At 35.0% G+C, this 26,877-nt stretch overlaps 1 protein-coding gene across 2 annotated transcripts in view; it reads right to left on the reverse strand.

The window, feature by feature from the left end:
• Positions 1 to 26,877, reverse strand: part of DCC (DCC netrin 1 receptor) — a 1,203,407-nt gene that overhangs the window by 607,852 nt on the left and 568,678 nt on the right. For both annotated transcript variants that reach the window (XM_055298749.2, XM_055298754.2), the window contains exons 3-5: positions 19,033 to 19,317; positions 1,628 to 1,778; positions 114 to 250 (exon numbers count right to left, since the gene is read on the reverse strand). In XM_055298749.2, coding sequence (XP_055154724.2) covers positions 114 to 250; positions 1,628 to 1,778; positions 19,033 to 19,317 — 573 coding nt within the window. The remainder of the gene's footprint in view (positions 1 to 113; positions 251 to 1,627; positions 1,779 to 19,032; positions 19,318 to 26,877) is intronic.

Below are 26,877 nucleotides of genomic sequence, written 5' to 3' on the forward strand. Positions count from 1 at the left end.
TTTGCAATTTCACACTAATAAACATAGGAATCAATTCAGTGATGAGCATTAAAATGTCACGGTGATATACTTTGAAAGGTACAATATAAACTCATCTCCAGCCACTAACTTACCCAAGACTGTGAGCTCTGCAGAGGCACTAATATTCTCATTTTTATATGTGACAACACAGGTATACATTCCACTGTCATCATCTGTCACATTGGAGATAAGCAAGTTGCTTCCACCCAATAAAGAATACTTTTTAGACCTGCAAGACATAGGATAGTTGCAGAGTAAATTAACATATGTATATCTTAAGCAAGATACTCAGAGCTTTAAATGACCTCCACCAAAGCTCAAATTAAGACATTGGAAAGAAACTGTGTATCATAAGGGCTTGATTAAAGTCACACTTACTGATCCAAAAATTCACTCAAGGTAAACTACTCCCATTGGAAGATTGTGTGTAGTGATCAAAGAAATGAAGCAGATTAAACTTGGAAGTAACTTTAGTGCTAAAGAAATGATAGATAATCTAGTCCAAATCTCTCATTTTGGATTTGAGAACCTCGAAGTCTAGAGAAGTGGTACTCTGAAGTGAAAATCAATGTCCTGTGTCCTGAAATCCAATTTAGTGACCTTTGTACGCAACCATATTTGATACTGCACTAAGATTGCTTGGCTATACCCAGAGAACACACCTTAATGTGCTGAAATGGTAACTGGATTTCTTGTGTGCTCTAATGTTCTCAAAAATATTGTAATATCATATGTCATGACTTGTTGTTATCTAAATATTTAAGGTAAATGAAATCTAAAGATTAATTTATGATTGATGGACTTACCTTCTCTTTAAAAATAAATATATTAAAAAGGAGAATACCAGTCCTCAAAAATCAGTGAAATTAAGTAAGATCCATTTCATCAGAAAGACTAAGTATTCCATTCTATTGAGAGTTCACTTTCTAACTGTACCTTAATATTAATGTTCCAGCAATTCAAAGTCAGCAAAGTTCTTCTGTCTTCCCTTAAATATTTGTTACAGCTGGGAATATGAGCGATATAGTTGAAGCTAAAAAAATTGCTCAAACTCTATGACATGCTACATATTTGAACTCAGAAAAATTCAGTTTAATTTTTCCCCTTAGCTTTATTGAAGTACAATTGACAAATAAAAATTGCATATAATAACAGTGTAGACTGCAATGTTTTGGTATATGTGTACACTGTGAAATGACTTTCACAATTGAACTGATGATCATATCCATCAGTTCACATAGTTATCTTTTGTGTGTGGCACAGAATATTAAGGATCAAACCTCTCTATATAACACTTTCTTATAATGGAATCCACCAGAATTTCTCTGCTGAAGACTCTTTGGGCAGGACCATCTCAAAGGCAACCCTGACTTCCTCAGTTTCCTTTCAGAATTGATCTCATGGATTTTGATCTTTTCCTCCTCTTCTCATCCCAGTGGCTAAATATCTTTCATATAACTGTATCATGCCAAGAAGTGTGGAAAAATATTCAATTATTATGAAAAACCCTAGTACTGTAGGTACTTATATCAAATTAGAGAAATATAAATAGCAGTATATACCATATAAAAGTACACTTTACAAAAAAGTCTTAAATGTGAAATACCTGAGTTGGATGACTTCCTCGCCTCGTAACCAGGTAAAACTTGGCGGAGGATAGCCAGAAACACAACATTCCAGGACAGCATCTTTTCCTTCAATGGCTACTACATTGGATGGTCTTTGCAGAAAATACAGCTGTCTATGCAGTCCTGGATCTATGAGGGGAAAACACAGTATCATATGATGTATGAAAAACATTGCAAAGATAAGTGATATATTTTGAATTTTTTTTCCTAACAAGACAAAAATGATGGAAAGAAAGAAAAATGGAAAGATGCCAATGAAATTTGTGAACTCTTAAAATAGTTTTTTTCATCCCAAGTGTACAGGATTATGATATTGAAATATTCTTAGTTGTGGATGACATCATGGTATAGGGCATCAGCTTGAGGCTATTTATGTATCTGAGGCTACCCATAAGTAAGCAGGAATTGTTTACTTATCAGCATTGGAGAACAGAAAAATGTTAATAGCTTTTCTAAATGTTATTGTCCAAAACTTATTGATATGTTCAGTTTGCCTACCACCAATATCTATTCCACTTTCTTCTACATTGTTTATTGCTTCTGTGGCTTGGAAAATAAGAGAAACAAATATATTAGAATTTGACATATTCAAATTGTGTTAAATAGCATACAGGTACTGAGGATTAGAATACACAGGTGCTGAGAAAATAACTGCTTTCTTGGAAGTCAGATTTGTATAACTTAAGTTGGTTTATTTTATAACTAGTCTGTGTCTGGCTTTTTGTTTATTTTTAATTTTAACAACATTTCAAAGAGTGAGTTTGCCCCTAGAGCTGAAACCCTGGGTCAATGAAGGGCTCTGCATCCTTCTACTTCATCTGATGCATTTACTAGTTCTATATATGGAACATTATTCACTTTCACTAGCAGATAACTGAAACAGTGTTTATGCAACCTAGGAAGTCTTTCGATTCAATCCTTAAATGCATTTCATCCAAAGTTGCTAAGATTATATCAGGTGGAATAAGTAAAAAATTCACAAAGTTCTAAGCCCCGACTGCAATGCTCAAGTAGGCTTGCTGACAGTTAAGAGCTTCTATTTCCCCTCCTATATAAGCTCTACTGATAATGCCTGGGGACACATCAAAACCAGTCCTTGGAGCAGGGTGTTCTACCCATGGCAATATCCTCTGACCAGACCTGTTGACTAAAATTATGTCACTCAAAGTTGATTTGAGACAAGATGCTGTGTTTTCAAGTACCCATTAAAATCCACATCTCCTGAGGAAGACTTAATTGAAGCCATCTTCAACCTAATTCATTCAGTGGGATTAGCCAGTAATCTGTCATTTTGCAGACTCAAAGCAAAATCTGGATGCAAAGAAAATGAGGCAATGAAATCTTTTAAACTAGGATCGGAGTGAGGAGAATCCCTGAGGGAGGACAGACCCAATCGGATCATAGCATGAGCTGCTGGTAGTCAGAGAGAATATAAAGTGGGAGGGGACGTAGGACATATTTGACATTATCCTTAGTCTTAATTAGCCTGACCCAACTCCACACAGGTAGATCACAGGGTAATAAAAAGGACGCCAGTTCTCAAGCCAGTAGTTGGGACAGTAATTGTTATCTAAAGTATTCTTTGCGTGAAGAAATAAAATTTCACACTTTCTCAGTCTTCCCACATTTGCTTCTGGTTGTTGCAGCAACAAAAATAAATACTCTTCACAGTGAAAATATTGAGAGCATTTTCCAAATGTGTTCATCTTTATTATATCAATATTGTAGAAAAATGTCTCAGAACTTTTGAAAATTGCTGATGGTATGATTCATTTCCTTTCTTCAAAATGACTTTTCAAATCTCACAAATATGGTTTGAAAGACAATACTGCTTAAAAATAAATTTCCTGAACACGAAAGTTCTCAAAATATGTATTTACAAATAGTTGTCTTGATATTAGAGGCCTATGCATTTGAATATTTTACTTTCACCACCTGCTCCTCAGTAGAAATATTTCTACAACTTATACTATACAATACTGTTCTACAATATCCCCTGTGAAAAACATCAAGATCTACTTAATCTTCTAGCTAAAAAAGAAAAAAAAATCACCTAGGACCTATCAACAATGCTACTAATTTACCTATGGAAGAGAAACTTTTTCCTTTTATTATTATTATTATTATTATTTTTGAGATGGAGCCTCTCTGTCACCCAGGCTGGAGTGCAGTGGCGCCATCTCAGCTCACTGCAACCTCCTCCTCCTGGGTTCAAGTGATTCTCCCGCCTCAGCCTCTCAAATAGCTGGGATTACAGTCATGCACCACCACACCTGGCTCATTTTGGTATTTTTAGTAGAGATGGAGTTTCTCCATGTTGGCCAGGCTGGTATTGAACTCCTCATCTCAGGTGATCTGCCCACCTAAGCCTCTCAAAGTGCTGGGATTACAGGCGTGACCCACCAAGCCCAGCTGAGGTTTTCAACTCAAACTATTTTACTTTATCAGAAAACAAAATCATGCAACACAAAATGGTTACTTAATATTTTATTCAAAATTTTTTATTTACCAAACAGTTGAACAGATATAGTTCAGAGAATTCTCATACATCAGGTCCCCATCCCTTGCAATGCAGTTTCTCCTATTATAAACATCTTACACTAATGTGGTATGTTTGTTTTAATTCATGAACCAATATTAATACATTATCATTAACTGAAGTCCATAGCTGACATTATGGTTTACCCTTTACTTTTCATAATTCCATGTGCTTGACAAATGCATGTCATATATATGTATTACCATATCATTTGGAATAATCTCAGCATCCTAAAAATCCCTGAGCTTCACCTATTCATCACACCCCTGCCATCCCTACCAAACTCCAGGCAACCACTGATCATTTCACTATTTCTATAGTTGTACCTTTTCCGGGATGTCATATCCCTAGAATCATAAAGTACATAGCCCTTTCAGACTGGCTTTTTTCACACAGCAATATACATTTAAGATTCCTTCATGCGTTTTCGTGGCTTGATAGGTTACTTATATTTATTGCTGAGTAATATTCCACTGTCTAGATGTACCAGTTTATCTATTCATCTATTGAAGAATACCTTGGTGGCTTCCAGCTTTTGGTGATTATAAACAAATCTGCTATAAACATTCAAGCCTACGTTTTTATCAGGACATAAATTTTCAACTCAATTAAATATCTTGGAGTACAATTGCTAGATTGTATGGTAAAACTGTTTAGCTTTGTGAGAAATTGCTGAACTGTCCTCTGAAGTGGCTGTACAATTTTTCATTGCCACCAGCAAAAAAAGTTCTACATCCTTGTCAGCATTTGCTATTGCCATTTTTTAAATTTTAGCCATTCTACTACATGTGTAATGGTATATAATAGACGTTTTAACTTGCAATTCCCTAATGACATATGATGTTAAACATATTCTTATGTTTACTCTCCATTTTTATATATTCCTTGGTGAGGTGTCTGTTCAGATCTTTTATCTATTTTTAAATTTCTTTCCTTGTAATAATTTGTGTGTTTCGGATTGAAGCCCTTGATCACAAGTGTGTTTTGCAAATTTTTTTTCAATCTGTGGGTTGTTTTTTACTTCTTTTAACAGTGGCTTTTGTAGAAGATAAGTTTTTAATTTTAATAAAGTCCAACTTATCAACTTCTCCTTTCATGATTATTTAGATGTTATATCTAGAAATGCATTGCCAAATTTGCTTACCTATATTTTTTCCTACATTATCCTTTAGAAGTTTTATAATTTTGAAAGGTATGTCTGGATTTTTTTTTTTTTTTTTTGCATATGGACATTCTATTGTTCCAGCACCACTTGTTCAAAAGGCGATTTTTTTCTCCACTGACTTAATTTTGCTCAAAGATCAGTTGACTGTATTTGTCTGGGTCTATTTTGGGGAGCTCTCCTCTGTTCCATTGATCTATTATTTTGCCAATACCACACTATCTTGACTGTTGTAACTTTATAGTAAGTCTTGAAGTCAGGTAGTGTCCACCCTTTGACTTTGTTCTTCTTATTCAGTATTGTGTTCACTATTCTGGGTCTCTTGTCTTTCCATGTAACTTTTAGATTCATTTTGTTTAAATTAACAGAATTACTTACCAATATTTAATCTTTCTTTTAAAATATCAGTGATCCAGGCATCACTGGGCCAAAAAAAGAACCATCTACTTTTCCATTTTCAGATAGAGCATATATGGTCGACTTGGCTCATTTCAGTGATGTTTGTTACTATCGTGGCTTCATAGGCATTGGAATTTGTGACATTCATTATATGAAAATGTCAGCTTTTGCCAGAAAAACATGATCTTATTTCCCCAAGGTATTGCTTTATATCATTTAATAAGTTCAAATAGTAAGAAAGTTCCCCCAAAGGAATAGAATTTTTCATTAATAGTAAGTAGTTCATACATTTTACAACTTTGTGCTAGATTAATGATCAAAAAATGTTTTAATATTCTCTAATCCAGAAAGGAGGCCTTTTACTCTTGTTGTAAGTCAGGCCTGGCCTTGTATCTTGCTTTGACTGGTAGATTATGGTGAAAGTCATGCTGCATGAGCTCTGCAGCCACAGTCTCAAAAGGCCTTACAGCTTTTGCCATTGTTCTCTCTGACACTACCATGTTAGTCTAGCCAAATGGAATATAGAAAGCCACGTGGAGAATAACTGAGGCCCTCAGTCAACAGCCAGCACTAGCTGTCAGGCATGTGTGTGAGGCCATCTTGAAACCTCTCTCTCAGCCAAATGCGCATAAGTGAGGCCAAGTGAAACCAGCAGAAAAACTGTTCACATAAACTATGGAATCATAAGAAATCATAAATCATTACCCTTTTGAGTCACTAAATTTTGTAGTTTATTATGCTGCAAAAAATAACTGAAATATATACATAAAAAGGAAAACATGATCTCAGAAACTTAAAATACCAAGTAACTGTTTTTGTTATTTCAGTTTGATTTTTAGTTTGTTTTTGCACTGCTGAAATGTTCTACAGAAACATGATTAAACTAGATATCTGCCTTATTTTTCTTAATTTACAATATGAGTTTTAGAGAGGAGGATTAAGAAAGTATATTTATATTTTTAAATGAGGAGGATAAAGATGCAATTTTCAAGGTTAATATTGTGTGATGGAATTATGGGTGGTTTTTTCATCTTTGGATTCTTGTGTATTTTCTAAAGGTTTTTAAATAATATGTAGTATTCTTAGAGTACAGAGTTATCTTAAACTCTAGTATTACAAAGTGTATAGAAATTGTACCAGGAGCAAACAATTATAAAAGTTAATGACTAACATTCAAGGCACATATTTAAGAGCAAAGGAAAGTTTTTCCTCTAAGCGCCTTAAGAATAGATTAAAAAGCCCTGGGAGATGTGAACTTAAAATTCTAGGTTGTGAGTCCTGTTGACTAAATTGATTTTAATGGAACCATGATGAAATTAGTAATTACTGATTAAAATTCATTTGTGTTCTCGTTATATGGGAACCACTATTCATATCCAAATGCAGATATTCAGCTAATAGAATATAAAGACTTTTCCAGAATTAATGAACATAGTTCAATTACAAGAGGGGGTATCAGAATGCAAATTTGTAATGTTCTATTTCATAAATTGGTTGACACATACATGGTCATTTTCCTTTTTATTCTGTAAGGTATACATGTATTTCATATACTTATATGTATCTATGACATATTTTAAAATAAAACTGAGAGGAAAATATAAGCGTGGGTCCTAGAAAACATATCTGACAATAGCTTTACGGTCAAGCCAGCAGAAAAAAAGGATTTTTTCTAATGTCAAATTTTGGTATTAAAATCTACAAAAGCTTACCTCTTTGATGTGATACTCATGAACGTAAATGTACAAAAATATGCAACAATTTTTCTAAATTAATTAAAAGCAGTAATGCTTTACTTGAACTCAAGCCTAGTTTAGCATTTTCCTATTGGGGAGAAAATGTTAACCTGATTCTTTGAACTGGTCTGTTTGTCATCCTGGTGGCAGTACAGATAATCCTCCCAGACAGCAAGAGGGTGGTATGGAAATAAACAGAAAACAGTCATTACAGTGATACTGATCTCAGACTACACAGAGTGCCTTAAAATGTGGAACCACCCTATGGCAATATGTTGCCTTTGCTATTCTTTCCTTTCTCTCTTTCCTCTTCACTTTTTTCTAAATAGAAATATTGGCCTACTTTAGCTTAATCTGTTATCTGAGTTGAGGATGATCAGTCTACAATCATTAAGACAAAGAACAACGATGCAGACAGTGAATCCCAAACTGTTGGGTCTCAGGAACTTTTGTACTTTTGAAAATCATTGAATATCCCCTTGAAGTTCTTTAGGTTTTGGTTATACAGGATATAGCAACAAATACATTCCATACTAAAAATCAAAACAGATTTTTAAAATATTTATATATTAAATATTTATTCTTTTTGAAACAGGGTCTGTCTCACTCTGTTGCCCAGGCTGGAGTGCAGTGGCATGATCTCAGCTCGCTGGAACCTCCACCTCCCTGGCTCAAGCCATCTTCCACCTCAGCATCCCGAATAGCTGGGACTACAGGCACATGCCACCATACCCAGCACATGCCACCACACCCAGCCAATATTTTTTATTTTTGTTTTCTTGGGTGTTTTTTTTTTTTTTTTTTTAGAGACAGTGTTTCACCAGACTGACCAGGCTGGTCTCAAACTCTTGAGCTCAAGCAATCTGCCTGTCTCAGCCTCCCAAGTTGCTGGGATTATAGGCATGAGCCACTATGCCCAGTGTATTAAATATTTATTTTTACCCCATCAAAAATAATATTTTTAAAAAACACCTGTATCTGCCAAAACAAAAATATTATTGAGTATAGTGATAGTTCTTTCCATTTTTATAAATCTTAAAAAGTATTGGTTTAATTTAAAAATACTTTCTGCATTGACATTGTTCTGTTATGTTGTTTTGGTCGAATTACATAGAAATAATCTGACCTCAAACATGCAGTTGGAAAAGGGATGTGTACTTTGATAGCCCTTTCACGTAATTGTAGAGATATCCTTGAACACTTTAGCAAAACTCAATAAGCAGCGTTTTGAAAATTAGTTGTAATGTGAAATCTGGCGCCATATTGATAAACGTTTTGTGCTATGTTATGTAAAAACCTACTGATCTAGCTGGTATTCTGAATAGATCTTTTACCCATGCATGATTTTGTCACATCAATCACTGGTTATTTGGATTGGTACATTGTATTAGACATATCTTCCAAATGTTGAAACATTTATAGATTAGCAAGAAATCTCATTTGCTACTCTCACTGCCAATCCCATCAGAAAGGTGTTTGAATGTTGGGAAGCTGTCAAGCTCCCAGTGGCAGATACACGTTTTGCAAATTTCTAACTTAAAAACTTGAATTTCATTCTTGGCAGTAAATATTATTTTCCTTGAAATAGCTGGCTTACTTTGTTCATTTTTGAGAAATGTGTAACAAGTATCCAAGTCTGAATAGCAAGTTTTTCTATTGACTGTCCTTTCAAGTAAAAATGGTGTTTCATGAAGAAAAAAAAAAAAAGGTAGCTAATTCAACTTGAAACTCAAATGACCTCAGAAGTGTTTATCATGCAAAACCCATTATACTTTTATTTTTGTGTATGTATTTTCCTATGTTGACATTTGGAATACTAAAAAGATGTGTACTTTAAGGATCAAGACAATACAATTAATAATTTTCACTGCTTTATCATGGACGTTCTTAAGCCAACATGGTAAAAAACTCAAAAGATATATTAGTATTATTATTAAAATAAATTTTTGACCTTGCAGATCCCCTGAAAGCATCTCAAGAAATTCCAAAGTTCTAGGTATCTACCATACTTTGAGAACAAATGCAGACACAGTCTCATAAAATTAATCATGTTTCTGAAATACTCAAGAAGCCCATTTTCCTTCAACATAGAAATAGTTTTGTATATTTCAAATAGAAATTGATAAATTATATTCTTCTTTTTCCCCCTTTCAGTCCTCTTTTCCTTCCTTCCTCTTTTCTGCCTCTCCTGCCCCTCTTATTTTGCCTTTGAGAAGATAGTGCAAAATTAAATATGTTCAATTACTATATTTCAGCAATAGTTTGTTAAAAGTCAAATAGCATCATGGATCGTATAACCTGACACATTTATTTACACTTAATATATTTAGAAACAAAAAGTCAACTATCATCAGGCCCCATGCCCTAAAGAAGGGAAGATGTATTAAAGGAAGAGAATATTTCCTTTTTAAAGAATTCTTTTTAAAAAGGTTAAAACATTACAATGGTCAAATTAATTGAGTCTGTGTGACCTACTGAGGGGCATATTTCACTGTCCATATTCACAGATTTTCCCAAATGTCTTTGGGGCCACACTATTTTATCTTCCCTCATGGTAGATGACTAGGTTGGTCATATAAATTATCCAACCTGGGACCCTAAACACTCCTTACAATTATTTTAGGATACTGGGTGTGATCAAATGTATCCTGAGTAAACTAGAATTTATGCTCATGCAGTGATGACTACAGCTTTCCTTTAACAGGGCCATTTCCCTAAACGGTTATTTAGGAATCTCAACCTGAAATTTACGGCACTGAATCTAAAGAATAACTGAGACGTAGAGAAATTAAATTATGGACTGTTGACATCTGCGTTGGCAAGAAAAAAATACCAGTTTTCACAACTTAATAAGTGTCTTCCTCAAAATAACCAGTAGTTGCTTTTAATTTTTGTGCTTTCTGAACGCAAAAGACTTTTTTCCTCATTGTGTACTCCTTGGTTTTCTTTATTAAATTCCTGCCTCCACGGAATATCAAACACATTTCCAAATGGAAATGAAAGGGCACTGCAGGCTACTGTGGGGTATTCTCTTTGATTTCTTCCCAGGCATAAGAGCTACAAATTAATTTAACTTCAGAGAGCCAGTTTGCTCTGTCTGCATCCTCAATTTCAAGCTAACCTACTGTTCACCTGCTGGCTGCTTAGCCATCCCCCATCTAGTTCTGTTTTAGAAAATTCAGCAGGTACCGTGAGCCTTCAAACACCAGTAGGTACTCTACTATGTGCTCTGAGTGAAAAATTCCATGAAACTCCTTCTAACTCTGCGTTTAGAATATTCTTTATTGAAAAACCAGCCTAATCCAAACTGATCACGGGAATCAGAATTTATTTAATAAAAAAATGAAAAACTCCATCTGGCTGTAAGCCAAGGAGCTTTGAACATGGAGGGAGAAAGGAGCCATTTCTCCGGAGTTATTATTCACCACTCTAGGATTCTATTATTTTCCTTCCTCATTTACACCAATTCAGTACTAAAAATGACATTCCCTCTCTGTAAATATTCCTACATCTGTTCGTATTTCCTCTTTCTCCATGTACACATACATATTGCTATTTCTAGTTAGAGTCTGGCGGAAGAAAGAAAAGCATCTATTCTTATCACTGGCGTATGGCTTCTACCCTTTGTGTCTCACAGAAAATTCTGAGTCTATCAGATTCGTTTTGTAGCAAGTCTGAAGGAAGTGATTTTTTTATATATTTAGATTTTTTTTTTTAATTTTGCAGCTGACAGTAGAATCCCAGAAAACAAATGTTGCCATTATGATGTGTCAAAGTTAGTTCGGAGAATCCAAAAATCTTCATAATGTATAGATACATGCATAAAGCAGCATTAAGAACTTTCCAGAAAAGCAATGGGTTTGTGATTTTGGCTCTTGTTGTTTGATAATGAACCAAAACACTTGGATTATTTCCCATTTTGCCAGTGTTGAATCAATAAAGGTGTGCCCATAATTTATGACTAAATTTGTCTTTTTTTATGTTCCAGGAATAAATTGATGGCAAATGAGGCCAGAGAAGGAAGCAAGCTCTGCAGGTCTTTTCACTATTTTTTTGTGACGTTTGCTTCATGGGTTATAAGTCTGGATCCTACACACCCTCAGGGAGGCTTTCTTGTTCATGTGAGAGTCACGGATGATTGCCTGACCCTTAAGATGACCCACCTAGGGCTGTTAAATGTCACATTCATAAGTAAATGCAGAAATGACCATATTTTGGCCTCATTAGACTCTTGGGAAAAAACAGGTTCTCTCCTTTCCAAGACATATTCATTCCTTTACGTGGAGGACAATCTCAAATACATTGTTTTTGCTTTTGAACTCATGGGAAATAGTAACTTCTCAGGGAACAGTAGCTAAGAGAATATAGTATAATCCATATCTAACATCACTCAAGGTCAATAATAAAAATAGAAAAAAAAAAAACCCGGTAGATTTGCTGAGGGGGAGATCACTAATTTTAGAATGATAGACATGACTAGAAAAGTGTAATCAGTCCCCAAGTTTTTAAATATTCAACTTGGAATCCTGAGCCTTGTTGATGTCCATCCAAATAGCATTGGGAAATAAATAATTATGTTTTAATTCAGAATCAAACAGAAATGGTCTATGTATCCACAGTAAGTCAGTTTAGGCTCATCAACATATTAGGCTTTGTTACATCTGAATGGAATTACATCAGCTCCATGTGAAAGACTGGTTACCTTGGTTATCTCACATTGGTTAAATGACCTGACCTACAATAACGAATTCCACTACAATAGGACTGTCAATTTACTCCTGTGCTCTGCCTAGCCCTAATTACCAAGGAGGGCAGGCTAAAGTTATCATCTGGTGTGGAGACGGGCACAGAATTACGTGGAACTTAGTTGTACACAATAAAAGGTATCCTATCTTCTTTTGGTGTGATTTGTGAGACAGCATAAACTGACTTAAAACTATTTTTTATTAATCTAAAAATAGAATAATCTCATATTTTATAAAATTGATTTTTGACCATTAATTATTGTGTTATAGCACGGCCTTGTGGCTTTTAAGGATTAGATTTTGTCTGCTAACCTGAATTGTTGAACTCTAGGATTATAAAGGCAGAGTTGAGGGTGAATATGGAGTGAAAAAATAAATGAGATTCTTTATAGTGAAAAGATTTGAAAATGCTGATGTCATCCATCCTTTTAACAGTTAAGGGAACTAAGGGTTTGAGAGGATTAGAATTGTTCATGGGTAATGAAGATCAAACACTATCAAGCTTATTTATCTCCTGACTCCTATTTCTAAACCAGTTCGTCTTATACCATATCATACAGCAAAGGAAAATAATGTTACTGGAGAGGCAAAGAAAGGCAAAATCATGTAGCAGTAAGTTACTAGAGAGGAAGAAGATGCAGGAAACTCTGACTTCTCTTAGATGTGAAAATAAAATGCAGAAATGTGCCAGGACTACAGATGAATAGCTTAAAGCCTGTGTAATGAACTACCAGTAGATAAATTAATACTTATGAGACCCAGAATCCAAAATCAGGTAATTTATTACCAGAGAAATAATCTTGACATGAAAATTGAATTATTTAAAACTGGAAGCTCTAAAATGCTAAGATAATTATAATAGCTACTGAAGACTTTGAAGTTACAGGCATTGTACTTGTCTTGTCAAACTCAAGCCTCACAACCACCCTATGAAATATGTGGTATTACTTGCTACATTTTATAAGATAAATAAAGATTCAGATTAAGTAACATGCCCTAAATTGTACAACTACCAGGTGGTGAAACCAAGATTTGTACTTAATCAGTCTGTGTCAGACCCCATGATATTAACCATTTATTATAACAGTAGTTCAAGTTGGGAATTTTTAATATTTATTAACTGGTCAATGTTAAGTCAATGTGAGCAGAATCCATGGAAATGGACTGTGAGAGTCCGTATGCATCTGAATTTTTATGCCTTTTTATGCCATCTGAATTAAATCTGATACATCTAGAAAACATGGACTTCACCTTGCTTAAATACAATATGATCATATACTTCATTTTTTTCTAGTATATATGAGATGAGCACAAGAAATCATTTTATCCATCTTAAATCTATGAAAGGCTAAGTGCACCCTGTTTATACCCTGGTATAAGAGAAAGTTTTAATTCAAACTAGATTTTTAAAAAGAAAACACACTATGAGAAACTCCTACAATGCAGAAAAAAGAACGTTAAATATGAGACAAAAATATCAGGTAATGCGTTAATCTAATGTGCTGTTTACCTCCTTTTGTTTTTTGGGTGTATATTTACGTCAGTGTATTCATTGCTCAAAAACCTTCAGCGATGCCCAATCATCAACAAAGTTAATTGAATCAAGTCTAAGTTCCTAGGCATGAAGTTCCAGGATCTCTATACAGTGAGCTCAATTTCTCATTCCAGATTTATCATCTACTGGAATCATTGTACAGACAGTTCTTCCCTTATGACCTATGAAAGTAATAATCTACAAAAACCTTCCAAATTTCCCAACTAGTTGCTGTCTATGTTCATTTGAAAGTAGATTTCTGTACCTGAATTTGCCCCTCTCTGCCTTATGTTAGTCATAGGCCTACACGAATTAACTACCTGGCTTAATAAATTTTAAAAGTGAAGAAAGTACCCTCTTTGTTATACAGATCATTATTCCATAGAAATGGAATCTATTTTCTATAATGTAAATACATTCTATTTTTATAGAAAACACAGAAAATAGATTAGTTTTCAAATACAATATTTAGCAAAACTCAAAAGTTTAATATACATTGAGTAATAAATTCTTAGTGATGAAGAAAAATCTAAAACTTTGTTTTAAAACTGAAGACAGGATTTTCCTTTCAAATAAGATGGATTTTAGAATGGTTTCTGCTAATATTTATTTCAATAAAAATATAGAGAAAAATCATGTATATTTTAGTCCAATTTATTTCTTTAAAAGTCAATGTCTCTAATTAGATATTTAGTTAAGGTCTATACAGGACTCAGAGTCATCTAATTGTAGTTAAACAAACAATAGATTGAATTACCAATTGATCAATTCAATTAGGCCATTAAGCAAACTAAAATAAGAATTCCATTGTATAGGCCAGTAATTGTAGTCAATCTAGTGCCCAAAGCAGATTTATAATTCTGCAATTCAATCTCCTGCTTGGCACTCAGACATGATGTGACATGAATAAAGTGAACTTCACAACCACAATGGCTGCTTCCATTCATCACATGTTCGCCATCACACACAATCAGACATTGTAAAACATCTCAACTCTGACAGTGTTTTGTTATTGATATTTTAAAAAATGCTTCAGAACAATATATTACTGATTCTGTTACACATGTATAATTTCCATAGCAAAAATTCCATTTGTCTTAAATCATTAATCAACAAATGAAACTAGGTACTGATTTTCCTACCTTTAATGAAACAAATAATTATCTTAATCTGGAAAAGATAAAACTTTATGGGAAAATGTGTTCTAAAAAATCTATAATTTGTTTTAAACACAATAACACTACTTCCAGTCTCAATGAAAAGTGCTACTAACCAGCTTTTATCAGAGTCTAGATTCCATCCCCTCACCCATAAGCCTCATGTGATATGTTTCCAGGACCAAACCAAACATCATTTCTGGATCTTCTCTGATGTTGCCTTAGTAGCTGCTTTTGGTCAATTCTCTCCAGGATGAGTGCTGTAGCATTCCACCTCATCCTCCTTATCATTTAACTCCCCTCCTTCCAGCTTCTTCCCCTTTATCGCTTCCTGCCTATGAGACAGTCAAACAGAATATATACAGTTTGCCTGAAAAGCTTTTGATCTCTATTTTCTTTATGCTTTGCGCATGCTGCTCTTTTTCCATAATGTATACTTCTCTTTGCCTAGCTAGTACTTGTTGGTATTGCTCTTATGAGGGTAATGGTGCTCTGTGTTTTCTTCTTTCACAGCACAGCCTACTTGCTTTGTCTATTTCTCCCATTGGACTATAAGCTTTTGTAGGGCATGGTATTCCAACATTTCATTCCTAGCAACCATCAAGATGCCAGGTATGTAAGATTCATTCAAAAGTTAATTGAATAAAGTATTTATTTAATGAATAAAGTGAAACTGGTTACTGAAAGACACCACTTTAAAACCACTGTTTGTTAAACTCTGAATTTAATAGATCTCAGTTACTTGGTGATAGAAGACACCTGATATATAAAAGAGGCAACCTGAAATAAGTTTCACATAGACTTGAATAAGTATATTACATTAAATATTACTTAGAATTATATAACTATAAACACACATCAATTCAAACACTTCTTATGAACTATGGTAAAAATGAATGTTGGGGAAAGTTGCAAAATCTCTCATTAACATCTACGTCTCAAACTAAAGCAAGATATAAATTACTTCATCAGTTAACATGGTAATTTAGTGACTCCAGAAAAAGATATACTTTTCAAGGGTTCTAACCATTCTAGTACCATGTTGAATAGTCCTAAGTCATGCTAATAATATGATGTTTGTATATGTGCGTGTATGTATTAACATGTATACACACGTATGTATTATATACGTAATTTATTACTGCCTCACATTGGTACTTACAGAGAGTGGAAATTGATTCATGAAGGATTAGGATGATTTTTAAAATGAGAGAACCCTAAGCAGCAACTAAGAGAAGCAGAGATTTGCCATTCATTCATTCATTCATTCATGCTCTCAATCTTGTACTTATTGCACATCTGTGAATTTGACCTCTAAACCAACTTGCGAACTTAAGGATGTGTTAAATGCATTCTCCTTTAGCAGGTTCTTTATTTGGCAGCTAGCATACGAGACAGGCTTAGCCAAGTATGACAATAACCTGTGTGTGTGTGCGCATGCATGTGTACACACGTGCATGTACTATCTTAACTCAATTTTTTCCAAAGTTTATATTTGAATTCATATAATTTAGATAAAAATCCTCATTTGACGTGATGCCTTTACAAAAATATCAGTTTCAATTCAGCTAAGAAATGCTCACGCATCTCCAAAGTACAACATGTTCTCTATTTTAGGAAAATTAACAAAACAAAATTTGGCTTTAAATAAATCTCCATGGTTTACAATGCAAACGGATCTTGCAAGGTGAACAAACAAAGGTAAATGGGGATTTGATTATAATGTCTCTGTCTTTTAAAACTTTGCATTTCAAATTTAATATTTCATTAGTTCAACTTGATTCCTTAATACCATTGGAAAACAGATTTTCATGTCATATTAAGATAAACATATTCTTGCCAATTTTCTATCCAGCTTACCTTGGCTTCCCATCTGATACACTCAACAGATGCATTATTAATAATATGTGAATATAAATATTTAAAACTTTGTGTATGTAATAGATACGTAAATAGATGCATGTATGTTTTGGGAATAAATGCTAGCTTTGCTTCTGTCATTGCCTAGCAGACGAAATGTAAGTGTTGCCAATGGTTAATGATACATTTAAGTCAGTATCCCTGTGACTAATGGAGTCCAGAATATACAAAAGAGAGGTTTTAGAGATGTCCTCATTAAAGCACCTGGAATCTTTCAATTGAATTGCCAATTTGCTTTTAGACTTTCAGAAATGCTACTCCCTGCATAGCTGAAGTACTTGTGATAACTATACACAGTTAAGAGAGCGGAGACCGAAGCCAACATCCATACTTTGAGATGTAGTCAGTTCCAATTTCTCAAGTGTGTGCCTTTTTTGGGATTCTCACAAGACCGTCTAAGTCAGTCTTACAAGTTCGGCTAAAAGAGAAAGTAGGCATTACATGGGTATACTACAGTAGAGGTTATTGGAAGAGAAGAGATCTTAGGGAACATCCAAATTCAACCCTGACTATTTAGAATCGCAAAATGATGCCAGTGTCTTAGAGATTTGCCAGAGAAGAGAAAGCAAAATAAGAGTTGGAGAGAAATGACTTTTTTTTAACCATCATATCAATCACACCCTATTGTAATTACTTACATGTGTGCATCCACCCAGAACTCTAATGGGCCAGGCTCTGGGACAGTCTTAGTCACTGCCATATTCCTAGTACTTAGCACAGTGCTTCTCAGAAATAAGCGTGTGAATGGACAAGTAAATGATTGTTCAGGCTGGGCGCAGCGGCTCACTCCTGTAATCCCAGCAATTTGGGAGGTGGAGGCCTAGGAAGGCAGATTGCTAGAGCCCAGGAGTTTGAGACCAGTGTGGGCACCAGGATGAAACCTCTTCTTTACAAAAAAAATACAAAAAATTAGCCGGGTGTGGTGCCACAAGTCTGTGGTCCCAGCTACTGAGAATGAGGTGGGAGGAACACCTGAGCCGGAGAAGTTGAGGCAGCAGTGAGCTGTGATCGCACCACTGCATTCAGCCTGGGCAACAGAGTAAGACCCTGGTCTCAAAAAAAAAAAACAAATATATATATATATATATGTATATTATATATATTATATATATATGAATGATATATATATCATATATACATGATATATGTCATGTATACATACATCACATCATTTATATACACATGATACATGTATATATCCATGACATATCATGTATATATGATATATATCCATGACATATCATGTATATATGATATATATCAAGTATATATGATATATATCATGTACATGTGATATATATCATGTATAGGGTGTAATATATATCATGTATAGGGTATTATATATCATGTATATATGATACATATCATACATATGATATGTATCATATGTATGATATATTTAAAATTTTGTGTATGTAATGGAAACGTAAATAGATGCATGTATGTGTTGGGAATAAATGCCAGCTTTGCTTCTGTTATTGCTTGGTAGATGAAATGTAAGTGTTGCCAATGGTTATGGATACATTTAAGTCAGTATCCCTGTGACTAATGGAGTACAGAATATACAAAAGAGAACTCTTCACACTTTACCACATTTTCTGTCTGGCACTACAGGATGCTCAGAGGCTGAAAAGTAATGAAGATGTTGCCATTCATCTCTATACGCTTATTTATTGGTAAATAAAACAGCCCTGTAAAATAAACAAAGTAGATAAGATCAAACTAATTTTAATATTGAACTATAGATATATGATATATATATATCATATATCTATAGTTCAATACTAACTTAGGGAATGTTCTTAACGTGGCAAATTTTCACCTTCATCCTTTGAAATGAATCAAAACTACCTCTTAGACTGTTACCAGAGGAAAATGAAATAATACGTGAGAAATGCTTACCAATGGGCCTTGCACAAAGAAACACTCACTAAATATTAATAGAACAAGTGAATAAATAAAGATAGCTGTTTTTCCAGAAACTTCAACAAGATATGAAAAAAAAAATTAGAACAGCTTTTGGCACAAGCTGATTGAATGCTTCGGCAAGGAAGAAAGAAATAATAAAAAACAAAACGCAATGAACAATACAGAACTTATAACAATTACAAATATCTGTTAAGGAAAAAATTGTTTTTTCAACTTATTCCAGAGAATATCATTCTGAAGGCAACAAAGAGCATTGCAATACCTGATAAAATTCTGACTTCTGCTTCATTTCCTGTTCTTGAGCTGGCTGGATTTCGAGCTGAGCATCGGTAAATTCCAATGTCCCCCGGTTGGAGTCGACTGATCTGCAATGCTCCAGAGGGCAAGACCACCACTCGGGAGTCGCCTGGGATTGGAGTCAGGTCTTGTTGGTTCTTCTGCCAGTGGATCGTTGGCATGGGCTCCCCGATGACTTCACACTTGAGTAGCACTGTGTCTCCCATGAAGGCTGTGACAGATTCTGTCTGTGAAAGGAACCTCAGTGGTCCTAGGAGACAAACAAAGAAGGAAGAATAAGTCTTCCAAATAAGGCACAATAATCGCCAGTAAACATAATCACACTTTGTATTCTTTATAGAAAATTGTATTTTACAAGCTGTTTTCTCAAATATCATCTCATTTGCTCTTCACACTTTACCACATTTTTCTGTCTGGCACTACAGTATGCTCAGAGGTTAAAAAGTAATGAAGATGTTGCCATTCATCTCTAGAAGCTTATTTATTGGTAAATAAAACAGCCCTGTAAAATAAAGTAGATAAGATCAGCCTAATTTTATAGATGAGGAAATTGAGGTTCAGAGAAGTGAAATTCCACATTCGAGTTCAGTTTTTAGATGACAATCCTGCAGATAGAAACTCGTTCTTCTGAATCCTGGTCCTATGGACAGAATTCCTGTTACCCCACTTTGGACAAAGCATTATGAAGTCATGAAGATTCATGAAGGACTGGTCATACAGCATGACCCAGAGCAGCTTCAAGAAAGAGGGATGATAGGAACCACCAATTACAGTAACAAAGGACTGTCTTTTAGGGTTTACTGCTGAAGGTAAATGTTCATCCACATTTGCCAGGTATGGCTGTGGTGTAGTGAAAAGATTTAAAAGCTGGAATTAGAATAGCTTGTGTTTCTAGACTAGTTGAGTTACCTATTATATATGAATACTTTGGAAGCTTGTTTCATTTCTTTGGGCCATGAAATGGGGTAATATCTAATTCACATGGTCACTTCAAAGTTCATATGAAATAACATGTGAAAATGATGCATTCATATGAATGATGAATATAAGGAAAAAATAAAAGAAACTGGCCATTACATACAAGCATAAGCATGCATATACATGCTTGTATGCATCACCATGAATACAAGCATAAGCATGGCGAGAGAGAAGCCTTCTCTGCCATGATGTTGTACATGACAGGGGTAGATATTTTCACCTTGCCATCTTGAACCCCCTTTTATGAACAAGTGGATATTTGTGATCTTAAGTTTTGACCATGAAATTCTTGTTTTTTTAAATGATTACAAAGAAATCTATTGGTATCAATTATGCTATCATTGAAAGACCACTGGCAATTTTTTAGAGAAAATTCAACTAAATTTTAACTATTATTTATGTTTGCTATTCATCCCAGTTAAATTCTGATATTTCTATTTTCATTTGACTCATTCCAGAATTGTTTTAATTTTATGCGGATATCACAATAAACTTTGATCCATTCATCAGTCTGGGGTTCATGTCAAGTTTTACTAATCATATTTTATGTTACTGTGATTTTTATTTTATAGATTTAAGTAAACATTCCCCAGGTCCATGTTTAAATTTTGTCAAGAAAGCTTGATTGTCTCATTAATCTTCAGTAAACAAAATTCTACTGTGTTCAGTTTTAATTAACTCTTAGTTTTAATTTGGGTCTATTAATTTTCATGATCCTAATTTTCCCCACAACCTGATAAAAATTTTGCTGTGGCTAAAAGGGCAAAGGTAAAACGACCTGGGTCAAATCATAATTTAATATGAGAGACAATAAGCGATGCTATTTCACTTTCCTTCCCTAAGTGAAGGTGAAATTTTACGTCTCTTTTAGGGATTAGAGTTTTTGGACCACAAAATAACTGAATCTATGAAATATAAAATTAGATCAAAATTACATGTGGGTTAGGTACAAGCTGCTGAAGGATATCACTTATTATAGCTATTTCCACAGAAATAGACCTGCAATCCTAGAGATGCAATATTAAGATTGTTCTTTGTAAGAATGATTAATGCTATACCATGCAAAAACCTTAATATTGATGCAAATATTAATTTATCTCTCACATATATATTCTAAAATTACTCATCTGATTCTTAAACTAAGGCTCTGAAATCTGGATCCATGGGGATGCCTGGATAAACACTACAGATTGCCTAGAGGGGGCGCCAGCCACTTGCCTAATTTATTCTTTTTCAGTTAGAACTAATCTGTGTCTGTGCTGCATCTACCACTGGGTGAAGAACAAAAGGAATTAGTTAACTTGTATTCAGGCTTATTGCTCAAAATCCAGTTTCCAGACTGTCTGCATTATATAGTCTTGTGTCTATTCCAAAGAAGTACGTTAATCTACTACAGATTGGCTTAGGTATGGATTTAAGGCATGTACTTAAACAGAGCATGATCTGTATCTACCACACAAAGCAAAGCTGCAATGAGTAGTGATAGATATGAGGCTTATGTAGGGCAATGAGTTTCAAACAAATTTTATTTTAATAGTTTTCTTCTTAGTTGTCATCCCTAGTATTTTATTTTGTAGTTAAGGAAATACAGTCAGGAATAATTTTCCAATATACACAAGTTATATATTTAATACATGTAGGTAAGAATAAAATTTTAAGTTGATTTTAACAATCTGGATATTTATATATTCAGATTTATGGCTCTTTAGAAGTTATGAACATTGGATAAATTTAAAGCATTTAAACCATTTATCCATGGTGGTTCACACCTGTAATCCTAGCATTTTGGGAGGCAAAGGTGAGAGAATCACTTGAGCCCAGGAGTCTGAGACCAGCCTGGGCAACATGATGAAATGCTGTCTCTACAAGAAATTTTTAAAAATTACCCAGGTGTGGTGGTACACACCTGTAGTCCCAGCTACTCGGGAGGCTGAGGTGGGAGGATTGCTTGAGCCCAGAGGTGGAGGTTGCAGTGAGCTAAGACTGTGCCACTGCACTGTAGCCTGGGCAAGAGAGTGAGAACCTGTCTCAAAAAAAGAAATAATAAAACAGAAAATTAAACATCTATTTTACATCCGAATGTCTATTGCATTCAAAAATGTATTTGCAAGTAGGTTCTAGAGCCTGGAATATGTAAAATGAAATAGTAATTCAAACTGATACTCAACAATTGGTTTCCTATGTAAACTTCATCTACTTGGAAGAATTCGATACAAAGGCTGGGATTGCATATTAATATAATTAGACTTAACAGAAGTAGCTAATAGAATTGCATGCACTCTGTGATGATTTCGGATTTTAACAAGCCAGGGTCAGAACTGCATCCTGTTTAAAAGTTAACAATGCAATGTTTGAAAATTTCACAGAGTTGATTATTTGTCATAGTGAGAAATTATGAACATGATGCATAGTCTTTTTTTTGTCTCTAAATGGGAAACTCTACACATTCAAAAGCAATTCTAAGTTTATAAGGCTCTATAAGGCTTGACTTAATGCTCCCAATATTGTGCTAAATTTTAGCATTTACATCTCATGGTGGTGTAACAACCCAGCAACAGTCTTAAAAGAAGAAGAAATTACAGACTATCAACTTAGTACTATAGTTTCAAGGCATGTGTATGAATATCTAGTAATGAACAATAAACTCACCATAACGCATACGTATGAAATACTATACTTTCATAAAAGTCGTTTAATGTTCTAATGCAATACAAATGATTCCCAAGCTTCATCCAGAGAAAGATACAGGTATAATTTTCACTAGATCCTTGTGAAAAACAGTTAGCTGCTCAACAACAGCCCGTTCACGGAAAAAGCCTGGTTCTGACTCACTAGGCCACATCTGATCCATTGTAATCATAGCAGCAATGGTCTTCCTATCTCTATGTTTTTCTCACTTAAATGCGTTCCAAACATAGTCAAAACATCAGTGCTCCTACATCACTAAAGTTTTTGCTTCATTTAGGAAATCTTGAAGTTCCCAAAATGTTCTGGCATTGTCTTTTGCCCCAAAACCAGGCAAAGGGTTTTTTGTGTAATATGTGCCCAGGTATCTAGCACAATGTGCCTTTCGGACCCATTTTCCACAACTTCTGCAAAACAATTCTCAGATCTATTGAACTTGCAGATGTCCTAAACATGGTTTCCTCTTGGCTGTATTTCTTAACGGAACTTCCTCTAAAAAGGAACACCCTCTCTGCTAACATCTACCTATCCAATCTCTAGTCATGTTTTAGGCACTCAATCAAAAATCTCTCCCTTTTTCCTAGTCGCACTTACTGGAAAGCATCACTCCACCTTTTAAATTTTTATAGTACTCACAATTTGCATATACTATAAAAAGTTAAGTGTATAAATAAAAGCTTGAAAAGTATTTCTACATTCGTGTGGATGTTTTCTGTATTTTATTTCTGTGAAGTATATCAAATATTTACTGAAAGAAAAAAATACACGAATATTGGCCGAGGTTCTATGCGACTCTAAATGTTTAAATAGAGTATTGCAGACATCCAAATTTGGAAAGTTGGATTTGAGCTTTGGCTCTGTCACTTTCCAGCATACTGTGTAGCAGTTTGGAATAATGAGATTACCTGGAGTTACTTCTGTGCTTCATTATTTAACAAGCTAGAGGACTTTGGGAACAGATTCAGTTTTATCATTTATGCCATTTTAAGCACCTTTATAAATGACCTTATTTAATCTTCACAATGGCCCTTTAAGGAAGTATTATTATCTCTACTTTCTAGATGGAACTGGTACCAAACTCTTTCAAATGTTTATAGTATGATTCTCATTTTTTCTTTTTTTTTTTTGAGCCCGAGTCTTACACTATCGCCCAGGATGGAGTGTGTTGGTACGATCTCAGCTCATAGCAACCCGTCTCCCAGTTCAAGCGATTCTACTACCTCAGTCTCCCATGTAGCTAGGATCACAGGTGCATGCCACCATTCCCAGTTCAAGCGATTCTACTACCTCAGTCTCCCATGTAGCTAGGATCACAGGTGCATGCCACCATGCCCAGCTAATTTTTGTATTTTCAGTAGAGACAGGGTTTCACCATGTTGGCCAGACTTGTCTCAAACACCTGACTTCAAATGATCCACCTGTCTTGGCATCCTGAAGTGCCAGGATCACAGGCATGAGCCTCCGTACACAGCCCATGATCATTATTTTTAAAAGTTTAGTACTGAATTATTATACTTCTTAAAATACCTTATTTCCCTGACATATACGAAAATATTTCAAAAAGACTTTCTTTTATATGTCAATACCCTTCACTCCTCAACCCTCAAGTAGCAGTACTGTACTCAATACCCTTTCTTGTTTAGTAAGTACATTCTGCCTTACATTGAATTCCTATAGACAAATTTCAGCCTGAAGTACTTTACTATTAAAAATAGCACACAAACTACTTTTGGTGATTTCGGAGGGCTCACATTGTTAGCCTAGGAAAAGGTTGTTTTCAAGAATGAATTTCAAAGTTCCTGCCTTCACACCTAGCCTGGCCCAAGATGCTATGGCAGCTCTAAATATAGGAACACCTGGTGTTGTTGGAAGTGTCCCACACAAGCCAACTTACAGATTTCCACATTATCTGTATCTTCATGCATTAACAAAGATCAGAACTTATTAGTGAGAAACTATAAAAAGGAAAGAACATTTTGTTTCACATATGGAAAAGTCAGACACATATGGAAGCTCTGTTTAATCTTCTTAGAAATGATAAAGACGGGTTTAATTCAAATTTTATAAGTGATTAATACACAGTAAAAGTGCCTGATCTTCAGCATCAAAAATTATATTGATGTCAACAATTCTAATTATAGTTGTACAGTAAGCATTGGGTGCTATTAGCAAGAGATATAGAGCCATTATGAGACTGCCATAGAGAAATGGGACTCACCTTGTTATTTTGAGTCCTGAAAAGGATCTTCCATTGTTCTATAATACTAATTTTAACACTAAAAGGATTCATTAGGAGTCTACTTATATGTTACTTTGTTAAGTGTTGCTCAATGCCTGTTAAGGAGACGTAACCCCAATTTGTTCCTAGAACATTGATTAACTATCCATACAAGGAAGAGTAAAGGTTTTACCCTATTTGCAGCTCTTCAGTAACAGTATGTTTCAGTACCTGAGACTTAATAGTTCAATGCAGGACCAGAATTCTCACTTCCTCATAGTAGCTTTCCTCAAGTCCAGATAGAACCAGTTGTCCTACAGGTTTTATCTCTAGCACTTACTTCAATTGTAATTAATTAACTGTGGAATTTATTTGATAGCCATCATCCAGACTAATCTGTAAATTCCACAAATCAGAGCCGAGTCTATGTTATTCTATACTGTAAGCACTTAGCATGGTGTATGGCAAATACTTGGCCATCAAATATATGTTGAATGAAAAATATATATCATTGTTAAGATAATCAGTTTAAGCAAACGTTCCAGACCGTAAATACTGGAAAGTTTAGGAAACACAAGCAATAACTAGGAAAGCATAAAGAGTTAGTTAGAGGAGCCTTGGAGTGGTGGCTTATGCCTGTAATCCCAACACTTTGGCAGTCCAAGATGGGAGGATTACTAAAGGACAGGAGTTTGAGATCAACTTGGTCACGATAGAGAGATTCTGTCTGTATAAAAAAAAAAAAAATTGTTTTTAAGGCCAGGCGCGGTGGCTCATGCCTGTAATCCTAGCACTTTGTGAGGCTGAGGTGGGAGGATCACCTGAGGTTGGGAGTTCGAGACCAGCCTGACCAACATGGAGAAACCCCGTCTCTACCAAAAATACAAAAAATTAGATGGGCGTGGTGGCACATGCCAGTAATCCCAGCTACTTGGGAGGCTGAGGCAGGAGAATCACTTGAACCCAGGAGGTGGAGGTTGCTATGAGCCGACATGGTGCCATTGCACTCCAGCCTGGGCAACAAGAGTGAAACTCTGTCTCAAAAAAAAAAAAAAAAAAAAAAGGAAAGAAAAAACATTGTTTTAATTAGCCAGGTCTGGAGGTGCACACCTGTAGTCCCAGCTACTAAGGAAGCTGAGGTGGCAGGGTAACTTGAGCCCAGGAGTTCGAGGCTGCAGTAAGCTATGATCACACTTCTGCACTCCAGCCTGGGTGGCAGAGAGAGATCCTGTCTTTAAAAAATAAATAAATAATAAAATAAGAGAAGGGAAAAGCAGTGATTTTTTTTCAGCAAAGCAGAAAAGAGCTGAGACTAATAAATCCTTTCATTTGACGAGATGGGTCGGTGGGGAGGTGGTGAGGCATAGAGAGGCTATCCGTAAGGCATTTGTGAAAATATTATCTAAGCCACAAACAGTTCAATTGTAAATCAGTAGACATTTTGAATGGGATTTCCTCATCCTCCCTTCACATCACTGTCCCCAGGAACAAAGTTATCAGTGGACTCAGGGCCAGCCCCCACCCAGCTGGGACAGCCTGGGCAATGGCTGTGCCCATCAATCTCCTCAGACCAATACATATTTCCTCAGAAGCTAGGCACAACCCAAATATTTGCTGTCACCAGGCAGCAGAAATGTTAATAGCAAAAGAAGCAAACATTTTTCATTTGGGCTTTTCCTTTGTGATGCTAAAAAAAAAAATGAGGTAAAAAATCACCATGGCAATGAATGGAAAGCTGCTAAATCTGTAGGGACATCAAAAGTGTTAGGCTCTCAGAATTAAAATAAGGAGAACAATAGTCTCTCCCTACCGTTCCACCCAAGCATACACACACTGCATAGACGACAAGAAATCTTTACATCAGATCCAGACAGTCAGAAAGTTTGAATATTTTCGACATGTACTCTCATTCATTTAATTCTAAAGTAC

This window comes from Symphalangus syndactylus, chromosome 1 (genome assembly GCF_028878055.3).
Source record: "Symphalangus syndactylus isolate Jambi chromosome 1, NHGRI_mSymSyn1-v2.1_pri, whole genome shotgun sequence".
NCBI lineage: Eukaryota > Metazoa > Chordata > Mammalia > Primates > Hylobatidae > Symphalangus > Symphalangus syndactylus.